At 45.8% G+C, this 22,199-nt stretch overlaps 1 protein-coding gene across 4 annotated transcripts in view; it reads right to left on the reverse strand.

Moving 5' to 3' along the window:
* Positions 1 to 5,902: 5,902 nt before the first annotated feature.
* Positions 5,903 to 22,199, reverse strand: part of CASS4 (Cas scaffolding protein family member 4) — a 46,898-nt gene continuing 30,601 nt past the window's right edge. For 3 of the 4 annotated variants that reach the window (XM_011936702.1, XM_011936701.1, XM_011936703.1), the window contains 4 exons: positions 17,514 to 17,615; positions 14,568 to 14,648; positions 12,139 to 13,449; positions 5,903 to 6,916 (listed from right to left, as the gene is read on the reverse strand). In XM_011936702.1, the coding sequence (XP_011792092.1) occupies positions 6,509 to 6,916; positions 12,139 to 13,449; positions 14,568 to 14,648; positions 17,514 to 17,615 (1,902 nt within the window). In that variant the 3' untranslated portion in view covers positions 5,903 to 6,508. The remainder of the gene's footprint in view (positions 6,917 to 12,138; positions 13,450 to 14,567; positions 14,649 to 17,513; positions 17,616 to 22,199) is intronic. The other variant, XM_011936704.1, reaches the window with a different exon arrangement.

Consider the following 22,199-nt stretch of genomic DNA (forward strand, 5'->3'; position numbering starts at 1 on the left):
AGTTTGATTTCCTGATAGCTCTGCTCATGTGCTCTTCCATAGCTGCACTTAGCATAACTCATTTTAAGAGTTGGCATTAAACATTTTTTAAACTATATGCTATGGTTTGAGTGTGTCCCCCAAATTTCATGTGTCGGACATTTAATCCCGGTGCAACAGTGTTGGGAGCTGGGGCCTGATAAGAGGTGATTAGGTCCCGAGGGCTCTGCTCTCATCCCTGGATTCATGTGTTATCTTGGGAGCGGGTTAGTGATGAGACAGTGGACTTGTTGTAACATTGAGTTCGACCCTCTCTTGCTCTCTTGTCCTTCCACCTTCCACCGTGGGACTAGGCAGCACAAAAGCCCTTGCCAGATGCAGGCCCCTTGACCTTGGAGTTCCCAGCCTCCAGAACTGCAAGAAATAAATCTGTTCTTATTCTGTTAATGCAGCACAAAATGGACTAAGACAGTAGATATGAAAAATGTTTGAAGAACTTTACAACCATCCTTTAAGGTCATACACAGGAAGAAGTCCCAAAGACGGTTAAAACAAAATAGAAAACTGAGGCAGGTCCTGAGATAATTCAAGATAAAAATTACTCTTAATTTGCAGTTTTAGGGAAGTATTCAAAATATTCTGGCAATATACAAAGCTTTGAATGAACTGACCCCTGGCCACCGCTCCCAGCTAGTGTTGGCCACTGTTCCTTTCCTTACTAGGTTCCAGCCACACTGGCCACCCTCCTCTCCTACCTCTGTGCACATGTCTTGCTGATCCTTCCCCAGGACGCGCTTTCTCCTCATATGTTCCTAGCTGGCCCCCTCAAGGGATGCAGCCCTCTGCTCCTGGGACCCCTCCTTGGAGCCATCTTCCCTGATCTCTCCATCCAAAATAGCACTGCTCTCTCATCACACTACCCCCATCTTGCTTTATTTTCTTCTGTGCATTTGTCATGCAAATATCATGTTATAAATGTAAATGTGGACATCTTATTCACCATGGAGTTTTTTGCATTGATTTTTATTTCTTAAAAATAATTGCATCAAAATATTATTTATCTTGATACACAGTGTTTTGGGCACCGCCTTATATTTTGCATTCCAGAAGAGCTCCTCTCCACCTCCTGCCTGGATTTTTTAATCTCCCTCAACTGGAAAGAAGGCGCCATGCTCCAGAGCCTTTGTTCTGTTTCCTGCAGCATCTCTAGTCATCAGCAAAGGCCTGAACAAGTAGGAGCTGCTCAATGGCTATTTGAGAAATGAATGAATGAAAGGAAAAGGGCATTAGCAAGTAACTTTGATTCACCTCCTTATAAGTGCACACACAAATGGGCAACTTTCAGAGAGCTGGGGTGCATACATAGGGAAAATATAACATTTTGAAAAAGATGTTTATAATAAACATAGTTGCCACGAAACCACAAACAACTCCCCACCACTTGTCAAACTGGAGGATCTCTAACATGGGCTCTTCACCACTTCCAGCCTCCTGATGAAATTTGACTTAGTTGAGGTCGAGTTGCTACCACCACACCACCCACCATTTCCTCTTCCTTCCTTGGGAGGAAACCGTACAGAATTCTGGGCATTAAGCAAAAATACTCAGCAAAAAGTTACCAAAAGCTAAACAATTGTGTTTAATTTTATTTGAAAGTGTTTTTCAGAAGTAATCATCTTATTAATGAGTGGAAATTCGCCCTGGAATCTCTGTTTCAAAAAAAGGAAGGAAACACATTTAGCTCATGGCAGCATTTTTCATTATTTTACACCCAGTCGTTTTGTATTTTGTTGACAAAGGTCTTCAATTTGGATTCATCTCAGAAAAAAAAAAAAGACTTTTTGTTACTTATTAGAACACAATGAAAGCCTCACCTATGAACGACTAAGTTAAAGAATATAAAGCATTAGAACAGTGCTTTAGTAGCAATGTAGTAATAATTTAATAAATATATGCCACTGTTATTAAGCGTAAAACATAATTTTATCCACTGCAATAAAAATTGATTGTTTGCCTCCTCACAGTAATCCCTCCTCTTCTTAATTTTCTGTTTTTTGAAATGAAGTTGTACTCTGTCGTCCAGACTAGAGTGTAGTGGTGTAATCATGGCTCACTGCAGCCTCGAATTCCTGAGCTCAAGAGATCCTCCCACTGTAGCCTCCCAAGTAGCTGAGACTACAGGTGTGTACTATCAGGCTCAGCTGATTTTTTTGTGTTTTTTTGTAGAGACAGCATCTTGCTTTGTTGCCCAGGCTGCTCTCAAACTCCAGGGCTCATGCAACCCTCCTGCCTTAGCCTCCCGAAGTGCTGGGATTTCAGGCATGAGCCACCAAGCCTGGCCTAATCCTTCCTTCTTCCAACAATATTCCTGACTTTTGTTAGGGGATCCTGTCAGGACGCAGTTCTCCATAGGTCTCTTGCCTTTCTGCACATATTCAGAGCAGAGGCACCAATGGCATTTTGTTGTGAACTGTCTTTTAAAGGATGTTGTTTAACCATCTTCCAACAGCCTTGGAAGATAGAGATAATGTCTCCCTCCAGAGCAGAGGTCACGTTTGTTTGGTATGCAATATATTAAAAATGAAGGTGAGGCACGATGGCTCACACCTGTAATCTCAGCAGTTTTGCGGGCTGAGGCAAGAGGATCGCTTGAGCCCAGGAGTTTGAGGCTGCAGTGAGCTATGTTCGCACCACTGTATTCCAGCCCGGGTGACAGAGCAAGACTCTGTCTAAATACGTGTGTGTGTGTATATATATATATATATAATACATATTATATATTATATATCTCACATATATAACATCTATATTACATATCTAACATCTATATTGCATAGCTATAACATATATTACATATATAAATATGTATAAAGATGATGTCTCCCTCTGAGGCCAAGCCTGGTCAGATTTGCTCAGAGCCCTTTATAAAAGATTGGGGATTCCTATGCTAAGGTTCCTTGGCTTTGACACAAACCTATGTGATCAGCATCCAACTGAGCCTGCCACTGCATCACCCCCTGGGACTCGGGGGACATGGGAAATGATGTGAAGGTGAAGCAAAGTTGCTTGCGATGCCAGGAGAAAGAGTCCTTTGTCTCCAGGCACAAAAGAATGAACACTGCAGTCCTGACAAATATCCTTATGAAGGCCAGCCCGCAAGGTTGACCTTTGGTTGGTGCGTGGAAACTTGGATTTTGGGAGGGTTCCCACCATTGCCAGAATTTATAAGAACGGCTCATTGTGCCTAAACTGTTTGTACAAACGTGATTCATACTGAACACCTGCTTTCCTTCTGGGAGTCTGGAAATTTTGCACCTGCCAGACAGAGGCTTCCCACCTGATCAGCCCCCAGTAAAACCCTGGCTGCTGAGGCTCTCATGAGCTTTCTTGGTTGACAACATTTCACACGTGTTGGCACAAGTGTTGCTGGGGCGAATTAAGCATGTCCTGTGTGACTCCACTGGGGGAAAACTCTCGGAAGCTTGTGCCTGGTCTCCCCTAGATTTCACCCCAGATACCTCTTCCCCTTGCTGATCTCACTTTGCATCTGTTCGATATAGTAAGTCACAGCTGTGAGTGTATGACTCTATTCTGAGTCCTGTGAATTTTCCTAGTGACTCATTGGACCTGGAGGTGGTCTTGGGGACCACTGACATAGTCTCTGATCCCAGAATCTTATGTCTTCTGTCTGCATCCACGAAATGGTGACAGGCTAACTTGTTAATTTCAAAGATGAAACCTCAGGCCCATCACAATGCTTGAAAGACCAATCCCGTTACCTCTCAGGACATATGGGAGAGAGTGTGTGGGGTGGGTGGGAATTCCAGATCTAACCTCAGTGTTCCATGCCCTGCTTCTCATGGAGCTTTCAGGAGCAGGCACCTGATCTAAGCCAATCCAAGCCTAATGAAGGCCTTTTCTTCTCCTCTGGCCAAGAATCAAGAAGAGTGTAACCTGGAAAAACCACCTTGCAATCATGGGGGTTAACCCAGAGCAAATGGGACTGAGAAACTGGTCCTGGATGACACTGTTGGAGCCCCTGAAACCAGGCAGCCTTGTGGCTAGTTTGCCCCTGGATGATTTTAAGATCTGAGTTAATAAATTTCCTTTACTGCTTAAGACAGATTGGATATGATTTTCTATCCCTTGTAAGAGGAGTCCTAACTGATGCAGATCATGGCTGTTCAAAGAATAGGCCCCCTGCAGGGCCTCTGTCCAATTGTAGAGAACCAAGCCTCACAAAGATGGGATCCTTCTTTTAAGGACCCTGAGACTAACTCAGTAAAAATATTGAGAATGTTGACAGTGTTGACATATTGAAAATACTGAACAATATTGAACACTGAAAATATTGAACAAATATTGAAAATGTTGACAGTCTCCAGCAGTCAACATTTTACAAGCACCTACCAAGGAAAGAGTAGCAGATAGCAGTAGGACTTGGTATCATTTCAGGTGACTTACAGCCTGGAGATGTTCTTCCAGGCTGTAGAGGTGTTTATGCACCTGGGAGACCCAGACCTTCGCTTAAAATGAAGTGATGATGTAACCATGGCAACGTGAGCTGAGGACTCAGCTACAAGGAAAGGAAGAGGAGGTGGTTTGAGTTGAGGGGATGCCCGTGCCACTTTCATATCTGTGCCCAATGATGGGCCTCCTGTCCACACCACGCCTTCCTGTCTGCACCACCACAGGTGATAGCTTTGTTTTCCAGTACCAATCCGGTGCCTAAGAGCATGGCCTCTACCCCATCTCCCTGCAGACTTCAGGGAGAAGCACTGGAATGACAAAAGTAAACATTGGAGGCTTCACTTGGGTGACAGAGACTTTTCCAAAAAAAAGAATGCTGCAAATGATGTTTAAAGTCATGATTGTATTTAATATTATTAGGGTGATGCAAAGGCAATTGTGGTTTTTGCCATTACTTTCCATGGCAAAAACCACATTACTTTCCATGGCAAAAGCTGCCATTACTTTTGCACCAACCAATATACATTGTAACAGATTTGAGACAAAATATAAAATTTTTCAAACTGAGCAGAATTTATCAACCCAGAATCTATAATGAATGAAATAAATTAATAGAGAGCCCAACAGATCATGTTATGTTGTAAATATAACATCTATCTTTAGGTTAAAGTAACATAGCAAAAATACATATTTATGGGTGCAAGACACATACATAATTTGTACCAATCTCACAGAACTAATTCAATTCAAAACAACAAAAAAAACTTACTCTATTTTCTAATGAACGCAATAAAAACCATTTCAAAACAATTTCTCTTGTGCTTCGCCAACTTACGTTTTTCCTGGCACCTGCTATACTGTGTATGTATTTCTTCATCACTTTACTGTCTGACTCCCCTACTAGATTGTAGGTTCCATGATGGCAAGGCCGCTGCTACACTGTTATGTCTCCAGCACCTAGAACTTGGCATGTAGTAGGCATCCAATAAATAAATGTTAAATGAGTGAATTTAAAACACGTACACGCCGGGAATGGTGGCTCACACCTGTAATCCCAGCACTTTGGGAGGCCGAGGTGGGGGATGGCCTGAGGTCAGGAGTTCCAGACCAGCCTAGTTAACATGGTGAAAACCCATCTCTACTAAAAATACAAAAATTAGCTCTTCCTTTCTCTGCCATTGTGGTGTGTGCTTGACTCTGCTTCTTGCCATGTCTTCTCATAAGACTTTCAGGATTGTGATTCCTGACCAAGAAGCAAAAACAAAATCGCCCCACTTCCCAGTGGATTCAGATGAAAACTGGTAATAAAATCAAGTACAACTCCAAAAGGAGACATTGGAGAAGAACCAAGGTGGTGGGCCTGTAAGGAATTGCACATGAGATGGCACACACATTTATGCTGTCTGAAGGTCACAGTCATGTTACCACATCAAGCTGAAAATGTCACCACTCTCTGGAGAGTTGCACATGTTTTATTGGGAATATATTTTTTCTCTCTGAATCTGTTATGAATGCATTGGTTGGCTGGGTTCAGTAATAAATATGTGAGACTTTTCATTAAAAAAAAAATACAAAGATTAGCTGGGCATGGTGGTGCATGCCTGTAGTCCCAGCTACTCTGGAGGCTGAGGCAGGAGAAATGCTTCAACCGGGAAGGCAGACGTTGCAGTGAGCTGAGATGGCGCCACTGCCTTCCGGCCTGTGTGACAGAGTGAGACTTTGTCTTAAAAAACAAACAAACAAAACATGCACACATTTAATCAATATAAAATATTATTTCTACGAAGTCACTTCAAGCTGATACTGCATACTCCATATATGCTAAACTTCACAAGGTCTTTACCTCATACCTGACTCTCTTTCCTGACCCCCTGTGGGGTAAGTCAATGCCCCAGGGTTGCTTAGCCACTTGGTACTACCAGCTTTGGGTCTTTGAGTACCAGGTCTGTTTCAGCTGATCGGTGTATGCCTCGGCTGGCTTTCCCCATAGGATAGAGTTGCACAAGTTGTGGGTGTGAAGCTGAGAGGTGAGCAGAGGAGGAAGGGAGGTAGAGAGTCCTCATCCCAATGTCCCTCTGAACTGCCGCGTGTGTCGCTCCAGCTTCTCAGCCTCCGCCTGGAGGTGCCCCAGCGCGGCAGGGCTGGGGTACGTGAGCACGGCATTCTTAGTGGCCAGCGCTACGTCCTTGAGCAGGCTGCAGAGGTGACTGCTGCCGCGGAGGATCTCGTTGCGCACGTCCCTCTCCTGGGTCTCCACGCACAGCGTGTCCACCAGCTTCTGGCCCACCGTGATGACCAGCTTGCTCTGAGTGATGATCTCCGCAGGCTGGCTGCTGCTGAGGCCGCCATGAAATGCGCTGATGGCTTTGAAGAGCGCCCCAAAGTAGAGCCGGCAGTGTTCAGACAGGCGGTGTTTCCTCTCAGGAGTCTGTTGACTCGAAGGCTGGGGTATAAGAGGGCCAGGAGTCTAAAGAAGGGAAGGAAGAAAATAGATAGGAGACTCAATCAATGGGCTGTGGCTGCGTGCCCTTTCCTGTTTTGGCTAGATTTGCAAGACCTTTTATTTTTTTAAAGAAAGCATGGTTTGGTTTGGGAAGCCCGATACTGCAAAAGTTGTCTAACAAATTAATGTTTTCAAAGCACTGTAACATATAATATATACAATCTTATATTGTAATACATACATATAATTTTATTCAATCATCTCAATAAACCAGCCATAAGAAACCCATTTTAAGAAACACATTGGCAATAACTATAATTTTTATTTATTTTTTTTTTGAGACAGAGTCTTGCTTTGTCTTTTCCTTTGTCTTCCAGGCTGGAGTACAGTGGTGTGATCTCAGCTTACTGCAACCTCTGCCTTCTGGGTTCGAGCAATTCTCCTGCCTCAGCCTCCTGAGTAGCTGGGACTACAGGCACCTGCCACCATGCCCGGCTAATTTTTGTATTTTTAGTAGAGATGGGGTTTCACCATGTTGGCCAGACTGGTTTTGAACTCCTGATCTCAAATGATCCGCCCACCTCAGCCTCCTAAAGTGCTGGGATTACAGGTGTGAGCCACTGTACCCAGCTAAATTTTTAACTTTTAAAAATTCAGGAAAACTTGTTGGTGAGTTTCAAAATGTTCTCAAAGAACAGATTTAAAAACATTTAAAAATCCAAAAATCCTCTCTGATTTCAATATCAGAGGTATACCAGAACCCCCAACATTTCCAGAAGAAACCAAATACCCTGATCTATCTGCCTTAATATTATTATTTTTTGCCTTATTATTAAAATATTTATCATATTTGCTAATAAGGTTTCATCAACATTTTACATTCATGAATTTTATTTGTGGAAAATGGAACTAACATCTCCCAAATCCTATATACTCTCAAAGATTTTCAGTGCCTAACTTAGTGGCCACAACTCCAGGTAACAATTGAAAGGTGAAGCTCAGAGAAGAGAAAAGGCTGCCTCTGGCCATTCCATTAGCACATCAGAGATCTGGAGCTCTAGGTCTGAAACTCATTTTCTTTCCATTAAATTTCACACTCTTGCATTTACCTATTATCTCAAAATTCACAGGCCGGAAGCATTTAGACAGATATGGCATAAACCTGAATTTTTTCAGGAGGGGGTTATGTCTCCGGGGACCGGTAGGGTTGGAGGGGAAGTTAGACAAGGAGGAGGAAAGCATACTTCGAAGAAGCACATTCATTATTAGAATTGCATATTTGAAAAATGAAAACAATGATTGTCTTTGTCATAGAAAGTGAAGGCAAGATTGAGATGTCAGTTCAGATGGACTCTTGGAAACAGGGAGTATAAGAATGAAGCAGGTTGAGTGCAGTGACCCACACCTGAAATCCCAGCCCTTTGGGAGGCCAAGGCAGGAGGATCGCTTAACCCTAGGAGTTCGAGACTAGCCTTGGCAACATATGAAACTCTGTCTCTACCAAAAACAAAACAAAACAAAAATTAGCTGGGTATGGCGGTGTGGGCCTGTGGTCTCAGCTACGTGGGAGGCTGAGGTGGGAGAATCAATTGAACCTGGGTGGTGGAGGCTGCAGTGAGCCATGATCTCACCACTGCACTACAGCCTCAGCAATAGAGCAAAACCCTGTCTCCAAAAAAAAAAAAAAAAAAAAAAAAAAGACAGAAGGTAGCTGGGCACGGTGACTCACGCCTATAATCCCAGCACTTTGGGAGACTGAGGCAGGAGGGTTACTTGAGGTCAGGAGTTCGAGATGAGCCTTGCCAACATGGTGACTCTCTGTCTCTATTAAAAATACAAAAATCAGCCAGGCATGGTGGTGCACACCTATAGTCCCAGCTACTCAGGAGGCTGAGGCAGGAGAATCGCTTGAACCTGTCAGGCAGAGGTTGCAGTGAGCCGAGATCACGCCACTGCACTCCCACCTGGGTAACCGAGCGAGACTCCATCTCAAAAAAAAAAAAAAAAAAAAAGAAGAGCTTAGAAATAATGAGAAGTAATGAAGTAATGAGGTAGACATCAGATTATGAGCATCATAAGTGAAAATATTAACTGTAGGGAGGTGAAAAATGTACTATGATTCTTAACTTGGGGTGCTGGAAATGTGTAGAGATAGTTTTGATTACTGCATTGACTAGGGACTTCTATAGGCAGTGAGCAGGCAGGATTCTGGGATGCTGAATAGTTCATCCCACGCAACGGAGAACTGTCCACCCAGTGGCCAACGGTGCCATGGACCTCCACTGAGAAGCGCTGTCATCCTAAAGAGGGGGCTTTCTAAGTGAGGTCCTTGGACCAGAAGCATCAACATCACCTGCAAACTTGCTAGAAAATGTGCATTACTATACTCCACCCCAGACCTACTAGATCAAAAATTCTGAGAGTGGGGCCCAGCCATGCAAGTTTTTTTTTGTTTGTTTGTTTTCTTGAGACAGAGTCTTGTTCTTGTTGCCGAGGTTGGAGTGCAGTGGCACGATCTCAGCTCACTGCAACCTCCGCTTTCCGGGTTGAAGCAATTCTCCTGCCTCAGCCTCCCGAGTAGCTGGGATTACAGGTGCCCACCACCACACCCAGCTAATTTTTTGTATTTTCAGATACAGGGTTTCACCATGTTGGCCAGGCTGATCTCGAACTCCTCACCTCAGGTGATCCACCTGCCTCAACCTCCCAAAGTGCTGGGATTACAGGCGCGAGTCACCACACCCGACCAGCCATGTGAGTTTTAATAAACCTCATAGGTGATTGTGATACACTCAAATTTGAGAACCACTAATCTAAGGCGTACTTAATGTTGAACAGAATAGCATGACTGTTAGCAATATGGCAGGCCCAAAGACTAGGGTTTTCGGTTTGGCGACCTGAGCATCAGGAGGCCTGAATTCTTGTCCTAGTTTGCCTCTGAGAAGGTACGTGACCTTATCCTAGTCATTGGACATCCTTTTCTTCCACCCTCTACCCCATCTGCCCTATAACCTAAGTAAGTTTCCCAAGCTTCAGTTATTCAGAGACAACCTTTACAACCTTTACAAGTTATACTCTTTCCACCTTCCTCTTAACCTCTACTGGCTTCATTCCTTTTCTTTAAATGGACCCATTGCTTTTACTTACATTAATTTAAAGGAAACCGTGAAAAATGGTAAATGGAAAACTACTGTCATTTACCACAAATAGAAGGAAACCAATAAAAATAAGCACAATGATAACATCTTTGACTTTTTTTTTAAAGAACATCAAGTGTAAAAGAGGCGTTGAAGATATATAAACCCCAAATCAAGATTTGCTGTTGTAATCAGAAACATTAAATCAGAATGTCAAAGAGCAGTTGAGTCAGTCCTGTTTAGCCCGGTCAGTACCACCCACAACAACCTCGCAGAGCGCCTAGAGTCATTTCATTAATGGTTAACGCTTCACTTCCATTCCCGGGGTTCGTTCGTTAGACTCACTGATCTCCAGGACTCTCTTGCTAAAATAAAGGACAAAGAATCACAAAAACTAACTCTCGCCCATGTGGGTCATGGCTGTAATGTTGAGCTTTCCATAGCATAATGAGACGAATCTAGCAATAAAGCGTATGAATCAGAAGCTTTAGAGAGTGAGTGCTACAGCTTACCATGGTTCCTAAGTCTTTGTTTTCATCTAACCTTTGTTCCAAGAGAGGTTTCTCTTTCTTTTCTAAGTTAGGCAATGTCTGAAAAATACAATTCCTTCAAATTACCAAATAGAGTGGTGTTTTACACCACTGTGGAACTGTTTAAGTTCACTTTAGACTTGAGCATTCTTTCTCATGTTTTCTGTTGATAGTTCTGCCTACTGATTCCTTTTCTCAACTAAACGAGACTTGGGCTGCCCAAAGGCTGAATTTTGCCTATCAACATGGCGTGATAAGATGACCCACACAGCTTTGTTAGTGTTATATATATGTGTATGTCAATTTTAAACATCTAAATTTCTAGAACAAACCTCCTACACCACCAGGCATTTCAGCAGAACACAAAGGTTGGGGCTGAAAGCACCAAATTATCTCCTTGACACAGCCCCGAAGTGACTTCTGGGTTCACAATCCCTGAACTGAAGCATCTTGCTCTATAATGTCTGAACTTATCCAGAAAAGTATTTCTTTCTGTCTTTTCTTTTATTTGTTCTTGAGACAGAGTCCTGCTCTGTGGTCCAGGCTGGAGTGCAGTGGTGCAATCTCAGCTCACTGCAACCTCCGCCTCCTGGGTTCAAGTGATTCTCCCGCCTCAGCCTCCTGAGTAGCTGGGATTACAGGTGCATTCCACCATGCCCAGCTAATTTTTGTACTTTTAGTAGAGATGGGGTTTCACCATGTTGGCCAGGCTGATCTCAAACTCCTGACTTCAAGTGATCTGCTCACCTTGGCCTCCCAAAGTACTGAGTTTACAGGGGTGAGCCACCATACCCCACCTCTTTTTTTTTCTTTTCCTTTTTTAGAGACAAGCTCTCTCTCTGTCACCAAGGTGGGAGTGCAGTGGCGCCATCATAGCTCTTGGTTACCCCAAACTGCTGGTCTCAAGGGATACCCCTACTCAGACCCCCAAGTGCATGAGCCACCACACCTTGATATTTAAAAATAAATTTTGTACAGCTGGGGTCTCACTCACTAAGCTGCCCAGGCTGGTCTCAAACTCCTGCCTCAAGGAATGGATCCTCCTGTGTTGGCCTCCTAAAGTGTTGGAAATTACAGGCATGAGCCACCACACCCAGCCTCAGAAAAGTATTTCTAAGAGTAACTAAAGTCTGGAGGCTGATCAGATGGTGAGCAATTTGAAAGAATGTTTCTACTTCCTCTTCCGTTGCTAAGAAACACACTGACAATGACTAAATTTATAACTTTCAAAAATGCAAGGAGACTTGGTGGTGAGGTTTTAAAAATCTACTCGAATAGTAGATTTTAAAGAAAGTTGAAAAATCCCTTTTAATTCTAATATCGTGGTAAACTTGAACCCCAAAAGTTTTCAGAAGAAATCCAAATCAACTGACCTATCTGCCTATGCTGCCCTATCTTTATCCGACTTGTTAATAAGATTTATCAAGAATTTTACTTTCACAAATTGTATTTTCTGGAAGATGGAACCAGTGTCTCCCCAAAGACTATACACTATCAAAAGAATCTCAGCATCTTAGTAGCCACAGCTCCAGGTAACAATTGAAGCCCCTCTTTCGATCGCTTGGAACTCTGAACTCACCTGTCCACAGATATTTGCTCTATTTTTCTTTAACAGTTCAGAAGAGTGTTCATCTTCCCTTTGCTTAGTGGAAGGGGTACTCTTTTGGTGTGATTCAGTTTCTCTTTGCGGAGGCTGGATGCATTTGCCACACTTAAATTCTGCATTTGGGGTCAATTGCACGGTCTCTTCCTTTTCACAGTTCTGCTTAAAAAGGAGCCTTCCGTTGGCAATGACAATGGAGGCAAACCTCTTGATGTCTTCTGGAAGCATCCGTGCCACCATGACAAACCTCTCAAGATCATCTGGGCTGTTCTGGACATTGTCAGTCACAAGAACTTCCAGAGGCCAATTGCGATTATCCAAGCTTTCCTTTGTTTCAAGCAGGATGCGGTAGGAGTTGGAGATTGTCTGCATCTGGTCCCGAATTCTGTTCTGAAGGTTACTGTCAGTGAGGTTACAGGCAGTCCCATGGACTCCTCGAGCAAAATCCAGAAATTCTCTTACAGATTCTTCTATGTGCTCGGTGGACCTGTGGATTGCATCAATGTTGGCCTCCAGATAGTCTCGGAATCTCCACTTCCTACTGACAAAGAGCATCAGGCCAGCAACAGAGCTGACCACCTTGTGCTGCAGAGACATCACTGTCTCCTTGGCCACATCCAGATCCAAGGAGAGCTCCTTTGCTGACTCCTCCGAGGAAGAGCTGGAGGAGGAGTCGGTGGATGTGGTGGAGCATGAAGAAACGATGCTGGCTCTGCTGTCAGAACTGGAACCTGATAATCTGTCCGGTTCAGGAGATCGGGAAGTTGTCCGTCTGGAGAACCATGAGGAATTATGGCCCGTGGAATTCTCTGACACCTCCTTGGCTTTCGCCAGCTCCTTCCCAGCCTGAGAAACACTCGATATTGCTTTAGGGATGTCATAAATATTGGACTTGGTGTTCTGCTGTTCCACTCGAGGAATCAGAAAGCTTGAAGGAACCTTGTAGCTGACATCTTCATCCAAAGGAAATGTGTCTCTGGGTACAAGAAAGCCATAAGAAGGAATTTCTGGAAGACTGAGTTTTTTCTGCATGGGCACATTGGTATTCAGTTGTGGAGTGAGGGACCTGGCTCTGCCACTTGGAGGATTGTGGAAAGTGGAGCTGGAACTGGGGAGAGCGTGGGGCCTTGATTCTTCTGCAAAGCTGGGGAGAGGCGTGTGTCTGATGCTGGCCTTTCCTGGAGACACTGGAGTGTCATAAACCCATTCCGATTTCTGAGGACTTGGTAATGTGCTGTAGCTGCCTTTTCTTAAGGTAGTCACTGATATCAGGGGAACACCCTGCCCCTGTGGAAGAGCCACACATAGTTGCCCGGGTTAGTAGCTTTCAAAAGAAGGTACGAGTGCCTCGTTTAAATCTCATCATCACTTCCCCGCTCAAGTTCCTTCAGTGGCTCCCCATTTCCACTCAAGGTCCTTCACAATTCTCTTGAGCCTCATTTCTTTCCACTTCCACCACGCTGACCCCACCTTGTCTGCCACCATCTGCTTATAGGTCCAGCCACCCAAGCTGTTTACTTTTCCCTGAACTCAGAACAGTGACTCATGCCACTGTATTTCATTTTACACAAACTGGTTTCTCTGCTCTAAAAGCCCTTGCAACCCTTTCTTTTCCATCCACCAAACTCCTATGCATCCCCCTGATACGACTGAAATGCCAGCTTTCTTGTAAGATGTTCCCTAATGACCTTGGGCGTAAGTGTCTGGTAGAATCCAATTATAAACATAGATCATGCGGATTTCAAATAAAGTCATTCACCCAATACAGATAAGAGTGTACTGTATCACAGCACACTCCTGAGGTCTGTCATAATAAGAAGCCATCACACAATTTTGCTCTGTGCCAGGCACTGTCCCAAGTCCTTTGCAGGATTATCTCACTTAATACTCTCAGCCCATAAAAACAGAGAAGTTAAAAGACTTATCCCAAACCACATAATTAGTCCTGTTCCTGAACACAAACTCACTGAGAGGTTTTACCTCAAATGCAGCAAGGTCTCTGTTACGAGGAATTTGCATTCTAATTTTTGACCGAGCTAATAACATCTTCTTCTTTTTTTTTTAACTTTTATATTTTAGTAGAGACAGGGTTTCACCATGTTGGCCAGGCTGGTCTTGAACTCCTGACTTCGAGTGATCCACCCACCTCAGCCTCCCAAAGTGCTGGGATTACAGGCGCCTGCTACCATGCCCAGCCAATATTTGTATTTTTAGTAGAGATGGGGTTTCGCCATGTTGGCCAGGCTGGTCTCGAACTCCTGACCTCAGGTGATCCACTCGCCTCAGTCTCTCAAAGTGCTGGGATTACAGGCTTGAGCCACTGCACCTGGCCCCAAGCTAATAACATTTCTGAGAGGATTTTTATGTGTTCATAACACCGCACCTTAGCACCTCTTCATACTTACGCTTGCTTGGCCGGCTGGGGGATGGAGTCCTGCCTTCTTGGGGCTGGCTGGTATGTCGTATAGTTGCTGCTTCTCTGGCTCCTGGGGAAAGACCACAAAGGCAGACAACGTGACTGTTTCTTTCCTAATGGCTACACATCACAAACGCTGCCTATTCCAGTGCTTTTTCCCAAAGGAAGACACAAATTCCTGAAGACTTTTTGGTGCTTTTGGTCATGATGCTCCAATGGTGGAAATCTAGGTGACGGGTCCCCAACCTTCCTCGTCTGAGGCAGTGCAGGGGACATTACAGTCCTAAGTTCTTCTCCTAACAGGGTATACATTCAACATTGGACTTTGTGCTTTAAAAAGAGACTTCACGGCTGGGCGCAGTGGCTCACGCCTGTAATCCCAACACTTTGGGAGGCTGAGGCGGGCAGATCACCTGAGGTCGGGAGTTCGAGACCAGCCTGGCCAACACTGATGCACATTTGATGCACATTTATCAAATGAGTCTCTCACACCCTGTTTTTATTGCTCTCGTGATGTGCACAGTGTCATCCAGCTCAGTGTCCAGTCATTAGTGGGCACTCATTAAATATTTGCAGAATACATATGAGTGATAAACACAGGAAAATTTCTACTGAGAAAAAGAAAGAAGATATACTAGGTCTCAATCTCATTTATCCTCTGGCTTAATTTTAAGATGAACTTAAGATAAATTACCATTTTTAATTTAGGCAACTGCTTAAATTAGCTCTGTTGTCCCCACCCCGCCCCCCTGCAACCTTTGGTTGAGAAATCTCTTTTTTTTTTTTTGAGACGGAGTTTCGCTCCTGTTGCCCAGGCTGGAGTGCAATGGTGCGATCTCGGCCTACTGCAACCTCCACCTCCCAGGTTCAAGCAATTCTCCTGCCTCAGCCTCCCGAGTAGCTGGGATTACAGGGATGCGCCACCATGCCAGGCTAATTTTGTATTTTCGATAGAGACAGCGTTTCTCCATGTTGGCCAGGCTGGTCTCAAACTCTTGACCTCAGGTGATCCACCTGCTTCAACCTCCCAAAGTGCTGGGATTACAGGCGTGAGCCACCACACCCAGCCCATTGATAACTTTTGCACCCAAAGCAAGCACCTGCGCTCCTGGAGTCTATCATGGCAAAGGGAGCTTGTGTGTTTGTCATGGACCAGGCATGGCTCACACAAGAGCTGGAGCAAGAGCCAGGGAGGAATGGCTCAGGGAATCTCAGGAGGATGTGGCTGGAGATGATCTGCTTGCCCTAGAGCTAAGCGGGGAGCCAGCAGCCAGAGGAGGCGCATTTGTCCACTTGGAGGGACTTGTAGGTAAGAGATGCTCAGCAAGGAGGTGAGGGGTAGGAGGTGGGGGGCAGAGGACATGGCACTTACACGAATGCCCCAGAAGAGGAAGAATCAGCTTGCCACACTGGCCACTGCTATTAGCACCCCTGACAACAGAACCAGGTGAGCAGGGCCTTTCTCCCTGCCTGCCTCTTGCAGCCCTGCAGGAGTCTGAGACCATCCAGTGAATGAGAAAGGGTAGAAAACTGAGATGGTGAAACAGCAGATAACTTAGGCAGTCCCTGGAGCCCAGCCTAGCAGGCAGGCCCAAGCTGGGCAGCAGGAGCTTTGGCTTTAAATGAACTAGAAAGTTTGATTATTGCCTAGACAATTAAATTCCTCAACTGACCTGGCAAGGCTAAAGTGACCTTTTTTAAAATTTTTGATTTTTTTTTTTCAGACAGAGTCTTGCTCTGTCATCCAGGTTGGAGTGCAGTGGTGTGATCTCGGATCATTGCAACTTCCACCTCCCAGGTTCAAATGATTCTCCCGCCTCAGCCTCCCTGGTAGCTGGGACTACAGGCATGAACCGCCATACCCAGCTAATTTTTGTATTTTTAGGAGAAATGGAGTTTCACCATGTTGATGAGCTGGTCTTGAACTCCTAGCCTCAAGTGATCCTCCCGCCTTGGCCTCCCAAAGTGCTGGGATTACAGGCGTGAGCTGCTGCGCCTGGCCTAAAGTGACTCATTACCTATGAGTGTCCAGGAAGTCACAGAGCCTGCTTGGAATTCTATTTGGACAGGAGCTGTTGTTCTAAATCCTGGCTTCATAGTACAATCACCTGAGAGCTTTTAAAAATCCTGATGTTTGGGCCCCACCTAGGCCTGATTCCACAGTCTCTGGGGGTGGGGCACAGGCACCAGGACAGCTAAAGGTCTCAGATGCTTTCACATACAACAGAGGTTGGGAGCTACTGATCTCAATAGCAGATGGGTGGGGAGAACGCCACTGCAGAGCATTTGGATGGGCTAAGAAAGGAGCAAAGCTATTTTTTGATCACATGAAGCATGTCTTACAAATTTGATGTTCCCCTTATATAAAAACAAGTTAAAAAAAAAAAAACAACTAAAGTTTCTTCCCCCAGAGATAATCAATGTTAAGATAATCAATGATAATCCATGTTAAGACTGTGGTGCATATCCTTCAAAACATCATTAAAAAAATGTGTGTGTGTGTGTATGTACACACATACATATATTAAATATCTATTATAAATAATGGCTGGGCACGGTGGCTTATGCCCATAATCCCAGCACTTTGGGAGGCTGAGATGGGAGGATTGCTTGAGGCCAGGAGTTCGAGACCAGCCTGGTCAACATGGCAAGACCCCATCTCAAAAAGAAAGAGAAAAAACAATCTGTTATAAATGAAAAGTAAAAATTTCAAAATATTCAGAACTCAAGTAGTCACAGTGTTTTCTAGGGCAGGACTGGGCTCCATGGTTAAAAAGGAGGTTATGAAGTTGGCCTCTGAGTGGTGATGTGTATTCTGGAGGCTGAGCCCCTGGCCTCCATGGTAATGCTGAAATGCAATGTGGGTGTGAGGTCGAGAACCCCAGACTCTGGGCGCAGAGGTCTGGGTGATGCGGGGCCCCAGAACAAGGCTCACCTTCAGGACCACGGGGCCCCGGTGCTGGGTAGGCACGTCGTATACCTGGGAAGGCAGAGTTGGCAGTGAGGCCCGGGCAGGTCTGGGAAGCGTGATGATGGCCTTGGAGAGAAAGGAGGAGAGCAGAGGAAAAGGAAATGTCACTCTGATGATCACAGTCAGGTTCAAAGTCATCTCCCCAAAAGCAGAGACAGCTGGGTGGACACTGCTGAGGGAGTCACCTGGCACCCCCCATGGCAGGCTCTTCACTCTCAAGACAGCAGGGTACGGGTGGGAGGCTCCTTGGTGGAGGCAGCCTTCCTCGCAGGTGGCCCACGATGTCCTGCATCTGCCTCACCTGTGAAGTTCACCGGAAGCAGGTTAACATGCATATTCTTGGGCCCACGCGGGTTGGACGGAGTCTCTGGGTATTGAGGTGGGGCCAGGAACCTGCAGTGGTAACAAGCTTGCCAGGTGATTCTGATGTTCTCTAGCGACCAGGAAGCTGTGACTCTGATACTGGGCTATTCATCTGCATTCATCGAGCTAGGCTGAGGCTGGAGACGTGCACGCAATAGGCAGAGGGGACCTTAAGAATGTAAGGTGGAGGGACCAACAAGGTCTGGGAGGAAACTGCGGCCTGAGAGCTGTCTAAGGACTCGTCACCTGGGCTGAGGAAGGGGAGCAGGAGGTGACCAGATGAGCTGCAGTTGGCAGCTTTTGCTGGCAGCAGTGGGAGGCAGAAGAGAACCTGGCAATGTGAAAGTGATGGAGAGGAGTGAGGGAGGGGCGGAGGGAGGGATGGAGTGGGAAAGGTTAACAGGGAGCAGGTCAGTTAAGGAGTCTGAATTTTATCCTGCAAAGGATGGGGTTGACCATCCAATTTATATATGCATACTGTTTTTTTTTTTTTTTTTTAGGTGGAGTTTCGCTCCTGTTGCCCAGGCTGGAGTGCAATGGCGTGATCTCAGCTCACTGCAACCTCCGCCTCTTGGGTTCAAGCAATCCTCCTGCCTCAGCCTCCCGAGTAGCTGGGACTACAGGCACGCACCACCACGCCAGGCTAATTTTGTGTTTTTAGTAGAGACAAGGTTTCACCGTATTGGTCAGGCTGGTCTTGAACTCCCGACCTTAGGTGATCCACCTGCCTTGGCCTCCCAAAGTGCTGGGATTACAGGCATGAGCCACTGCGTCGGCCCCGATTTATGTTTTATTGAGAGCACTCGGCCAGCTATTGCTCAAGCCATTTTGGGAAACATGGTCTCAGCCATGGAGCCTGGGTCTGTGAATGGGAACTTCAGATTCAAGTTAGTCCTCCAGAGCTCAATGATGTCGGCTCAATGGTGGGTACCACACTGGGTGCCACAGAGAAGCTTCCGAACCCAGACAGGGATCCGAGTCCCCTAGGGACTTTTAAAATAATACAGCTGCCAAGGCTCCCACCCAGACCTCCTGAACTAGAACGTCTCTACAAGTGGCCTAGGAATGAGCGATTTTTTTAGAGTAGAGGATGCTGTCTACCACGGGCTTAAAATCTAAGAGGGAAATGAGGTCTGAGTACACCAAGGACACAGACTGGGAAGCGAGACAGGGCCTGGAGGAGAGGACAGGGTGAAGCTCTGGAGTCCAGGACAGGGAGAATGTACTTCCCACCGGGGTCCCAAGGAGCTGTTGCTGAGTAGGGGGCTTTCTAAGCCGGCTCAGGGGGTGGTTAGGGTTTCAATGTGTGGAGCTGAGGGAGGGGAATGCAGGCGGAGGAGCAGTTTCTGAGGACTGGGTGTCCCGAGGATGCAGCACTGGGAATGTACGTGCTAGATTTATCTGTTTGTTTTTGGTGAGTGAATGCGTACGGCTTGGATGGTAAACATTAGCACACTGTAAAAATCCACCCTGCCATTCACCTGGCTAGACTCGCGGACACAGATAAAGCAGCTGCAATGCAAATAGGATGGACATTTCTTCCAAGGACACGCTGCAGCTGTCACATGTCAAAACAGCCCCCTTCGTTGAGTGACGACTGCTTTCTCACTCCCTGAGAAACTTGGTTCCCTAAAATCCTAGGCTCTGGAAGCACAGCTCTCCAAAGTGCTATCAGTAAGAAGCAAACATCCGACTCTCGCCTGGGGGATCTGAGTCACTGATAGAGAAGCAGCCTTGATTCCCAGGCCCTCATGTAGCACCTCAGACAAGGGGTTTCCGGGCCCAGCACTCCCCGTCTATCTCCGCTTGCTTTGTGGTTCCCAAGGGGAGAGCGGCCCTCATCCAGCCTGCACACTGCCCTGTTTTGCCCAGAGCCTATCAAGACACAGCTTCACTTAGATTTCACCTAAACCCTGCCTTTCCCCATCCCATCATGATGCCACCTTTTCCTGTTTGTGAGCTGCCTCATGGTTCCTCTGCTCTGTGATCTTCTTTACGCTCAGTAAACCTGACTTTGTTCCTGGTGGTCTCAGGCTGATTGGTCTAGGTGGACAAGCCCATCAGTGGTTTCCCATTGCATTTTGAATGAAATCCAAGCTTCTTTTTTTTTTTTTGGAGACGTAGTCTTGCTCTGTCACCTAGGCTAGAGTGCAGTGGTGCCATTTTGGCTCACTGCCACGGGCGCCTCCCGGGTTCAAGCGATTCTCCTGCCTCAGACTCCCGAGCTGGGATCACAGGTGCCCGCCACCACGCCCGGCTACTTTTTTGTATTTTTAGTAGAGACAGGATTTCACCATGTTGGCCAGGCTGGTTTTGAACTCCTGACCTCAAGTGATCCACCTGCCTCAGCCTCCCAAAGTGGAAGGATTACAGGCGTGAGCCACCGTACCAGGTCAGAAATCCAAGCTTCTTACCCGGTCTGACAGGCTATGCCCCCGCCAAACCCAGGGACCTTATGTCCTGGACCACGGGTTGTCACCTTCCTCCCAGCTCTCAGTTATTTGAACACACCAAGCTTTCTCCACCCGCAGACCCTTTCCAAATGCTGTCCCAAGGCCTATTCCTCCCCATGGCTTCAGGTCCATTTTATTTTGATGGCTGACTGTGGGGTCCCCTATGCCTGTAAGGGCAAGTCCACAGAGCAAAGGGACTTTCCTGTGCATGACATTTCAGATGGAAGGAAGCCAGCTCAAAAATGCCCAGTGCTTCTTGGAAAACGTAGGCCCAGTCCCAGTATGGTGAGCAATTAAGGAACACGTTTGAGAAACACGCTTTCGAAAGGTTTAGGGAGACAGAAGGAAACTCCAGTTCAGGAACTAGTGGATCCAAGAGCAGTTTCACCAGGAAATCTGGCCCTTTTCTCTTGAAATACAAGAGTTCCTTCTAAACTTAAACTGAAATCAAGTATGTTCTTGATGTGGTGGTTTTGTTTTGTTTTTTTTTAAATTAGGCCAGCACATTATATTAAGGAAGTTGGGATAAAAAAATAAAACAAAGCTCAAAATAGTGGTTACCCTAGTGGGGAAGTGACAGAGAGAAGGCACTGGAGGCTTCTGGGGTGCTAGTTTTGTTGCTTCGTGGTCTGGATATAAGTTACTGATCTGTCACTGAGCATCTCTAGGTGAAATTTCAATAAAGTGTTCATCAGAAAGAATAGTGTCAGTCACAGAGTCAGGTGAAAGAAGATCAAGGAATAAGGACTCTGTTTTGGGGGGTGATGGAAGTTGTCCTTCATCAGCTGTGTGACTGCACCAGCAGTTTCACCTCCCTGGGAATTAATGTCCTCATTTGTAAAATGAAGAGTTGTTCTAATCTAAGGATATGCAGAGATCTCACCCAGCTATAGAGATGTCTCATTCTGACACATAGACGCCTCTCTTAAGACAACTTGGGAAAAATGACATGTTTCCACCTTCTCGGACGTTAATTTGGGGCCGCTGTTAGTCTACAGACTGTCAACACAGATATAAAAAGGAGTCCGTGAAATGCCTCACAAAAGGCTGTGTTCCAAGCCTGTGAAGTTGCCATGGGAAAACAGTTCAAAACCAGTGGCTCAGAGTTGCCCGGTCTACCAGCAGTCGCTTCCATTTGGAATGTATTTTCTGGGCAGTTTAGCCTCAGGGTTAATGGTTAGACGACATGAGCAGGGAGGAGATGTCTGCCTTTTCTGTGGATCAGAAAAATCCTTAACTGATTGTTAGCTGGTCTTCAAGTTCTTCTAGCTCCTTCCTTCTCAAAGCAGAGGAAGAAGAGAAGTATTTAGAAAAACCAAAAGGTACAACTGAAGGTGATTTTAGAAAAGATGGGGTCCAACCTTCTCCCAATACAGAGAAGGAAGGAGAAACACAGAGGGTGTTGGGAGGTCCCCAATCACCCAGTGCAACACTGGCTGCCCCAGAAGCCAAGTGAGATGGCATTCCTGACTTGTAAGCCACAGACCACATCTCTTGCTGAGAGACTCCAAGCACAGAGAAGGCAAGAAATTAAAAATTATTATTATATTTTGAGATGGAGTTTTCCTCTTGTCACCCAAGCTGGAGTGCAGTGGTGTGATCTCAGCTCACTGCAACCTTCACTTCCTGGGTCCAAGCGATTCTCCTGCCTCAGCCTCCTGAGTAGTTGGGACTACAGGTGTGCACCACCACACATGGCTAATTTTTGTATTTTTAGTAAAGATGGGGTTTCACTATGTTGGCCAGGTTGGTCTCAAACTCCTGACCTCAGGTGATCCACCTGCCTCGGCCTCCCAAAATGCTGGGATTACAGGTGTGAGCCACCGCATCCAGC

This window comes from Colobus angolensis, unplaced genomic scaffold (assembly GCF_000951035.1).
Source record: "Colobus angolensis palliatus isolate OR3802 unplaced genomic scaffold, Cang.pa_1.0 Scaffold156, whole genome shotgun sequence".
In the NCBI taxonomy this organism is placed as follows: Eukaryota; Metazoa; Chordata; class Mammalia; order Primates; family Cercopithecidae; genus Colobus; species Colobus angolensis.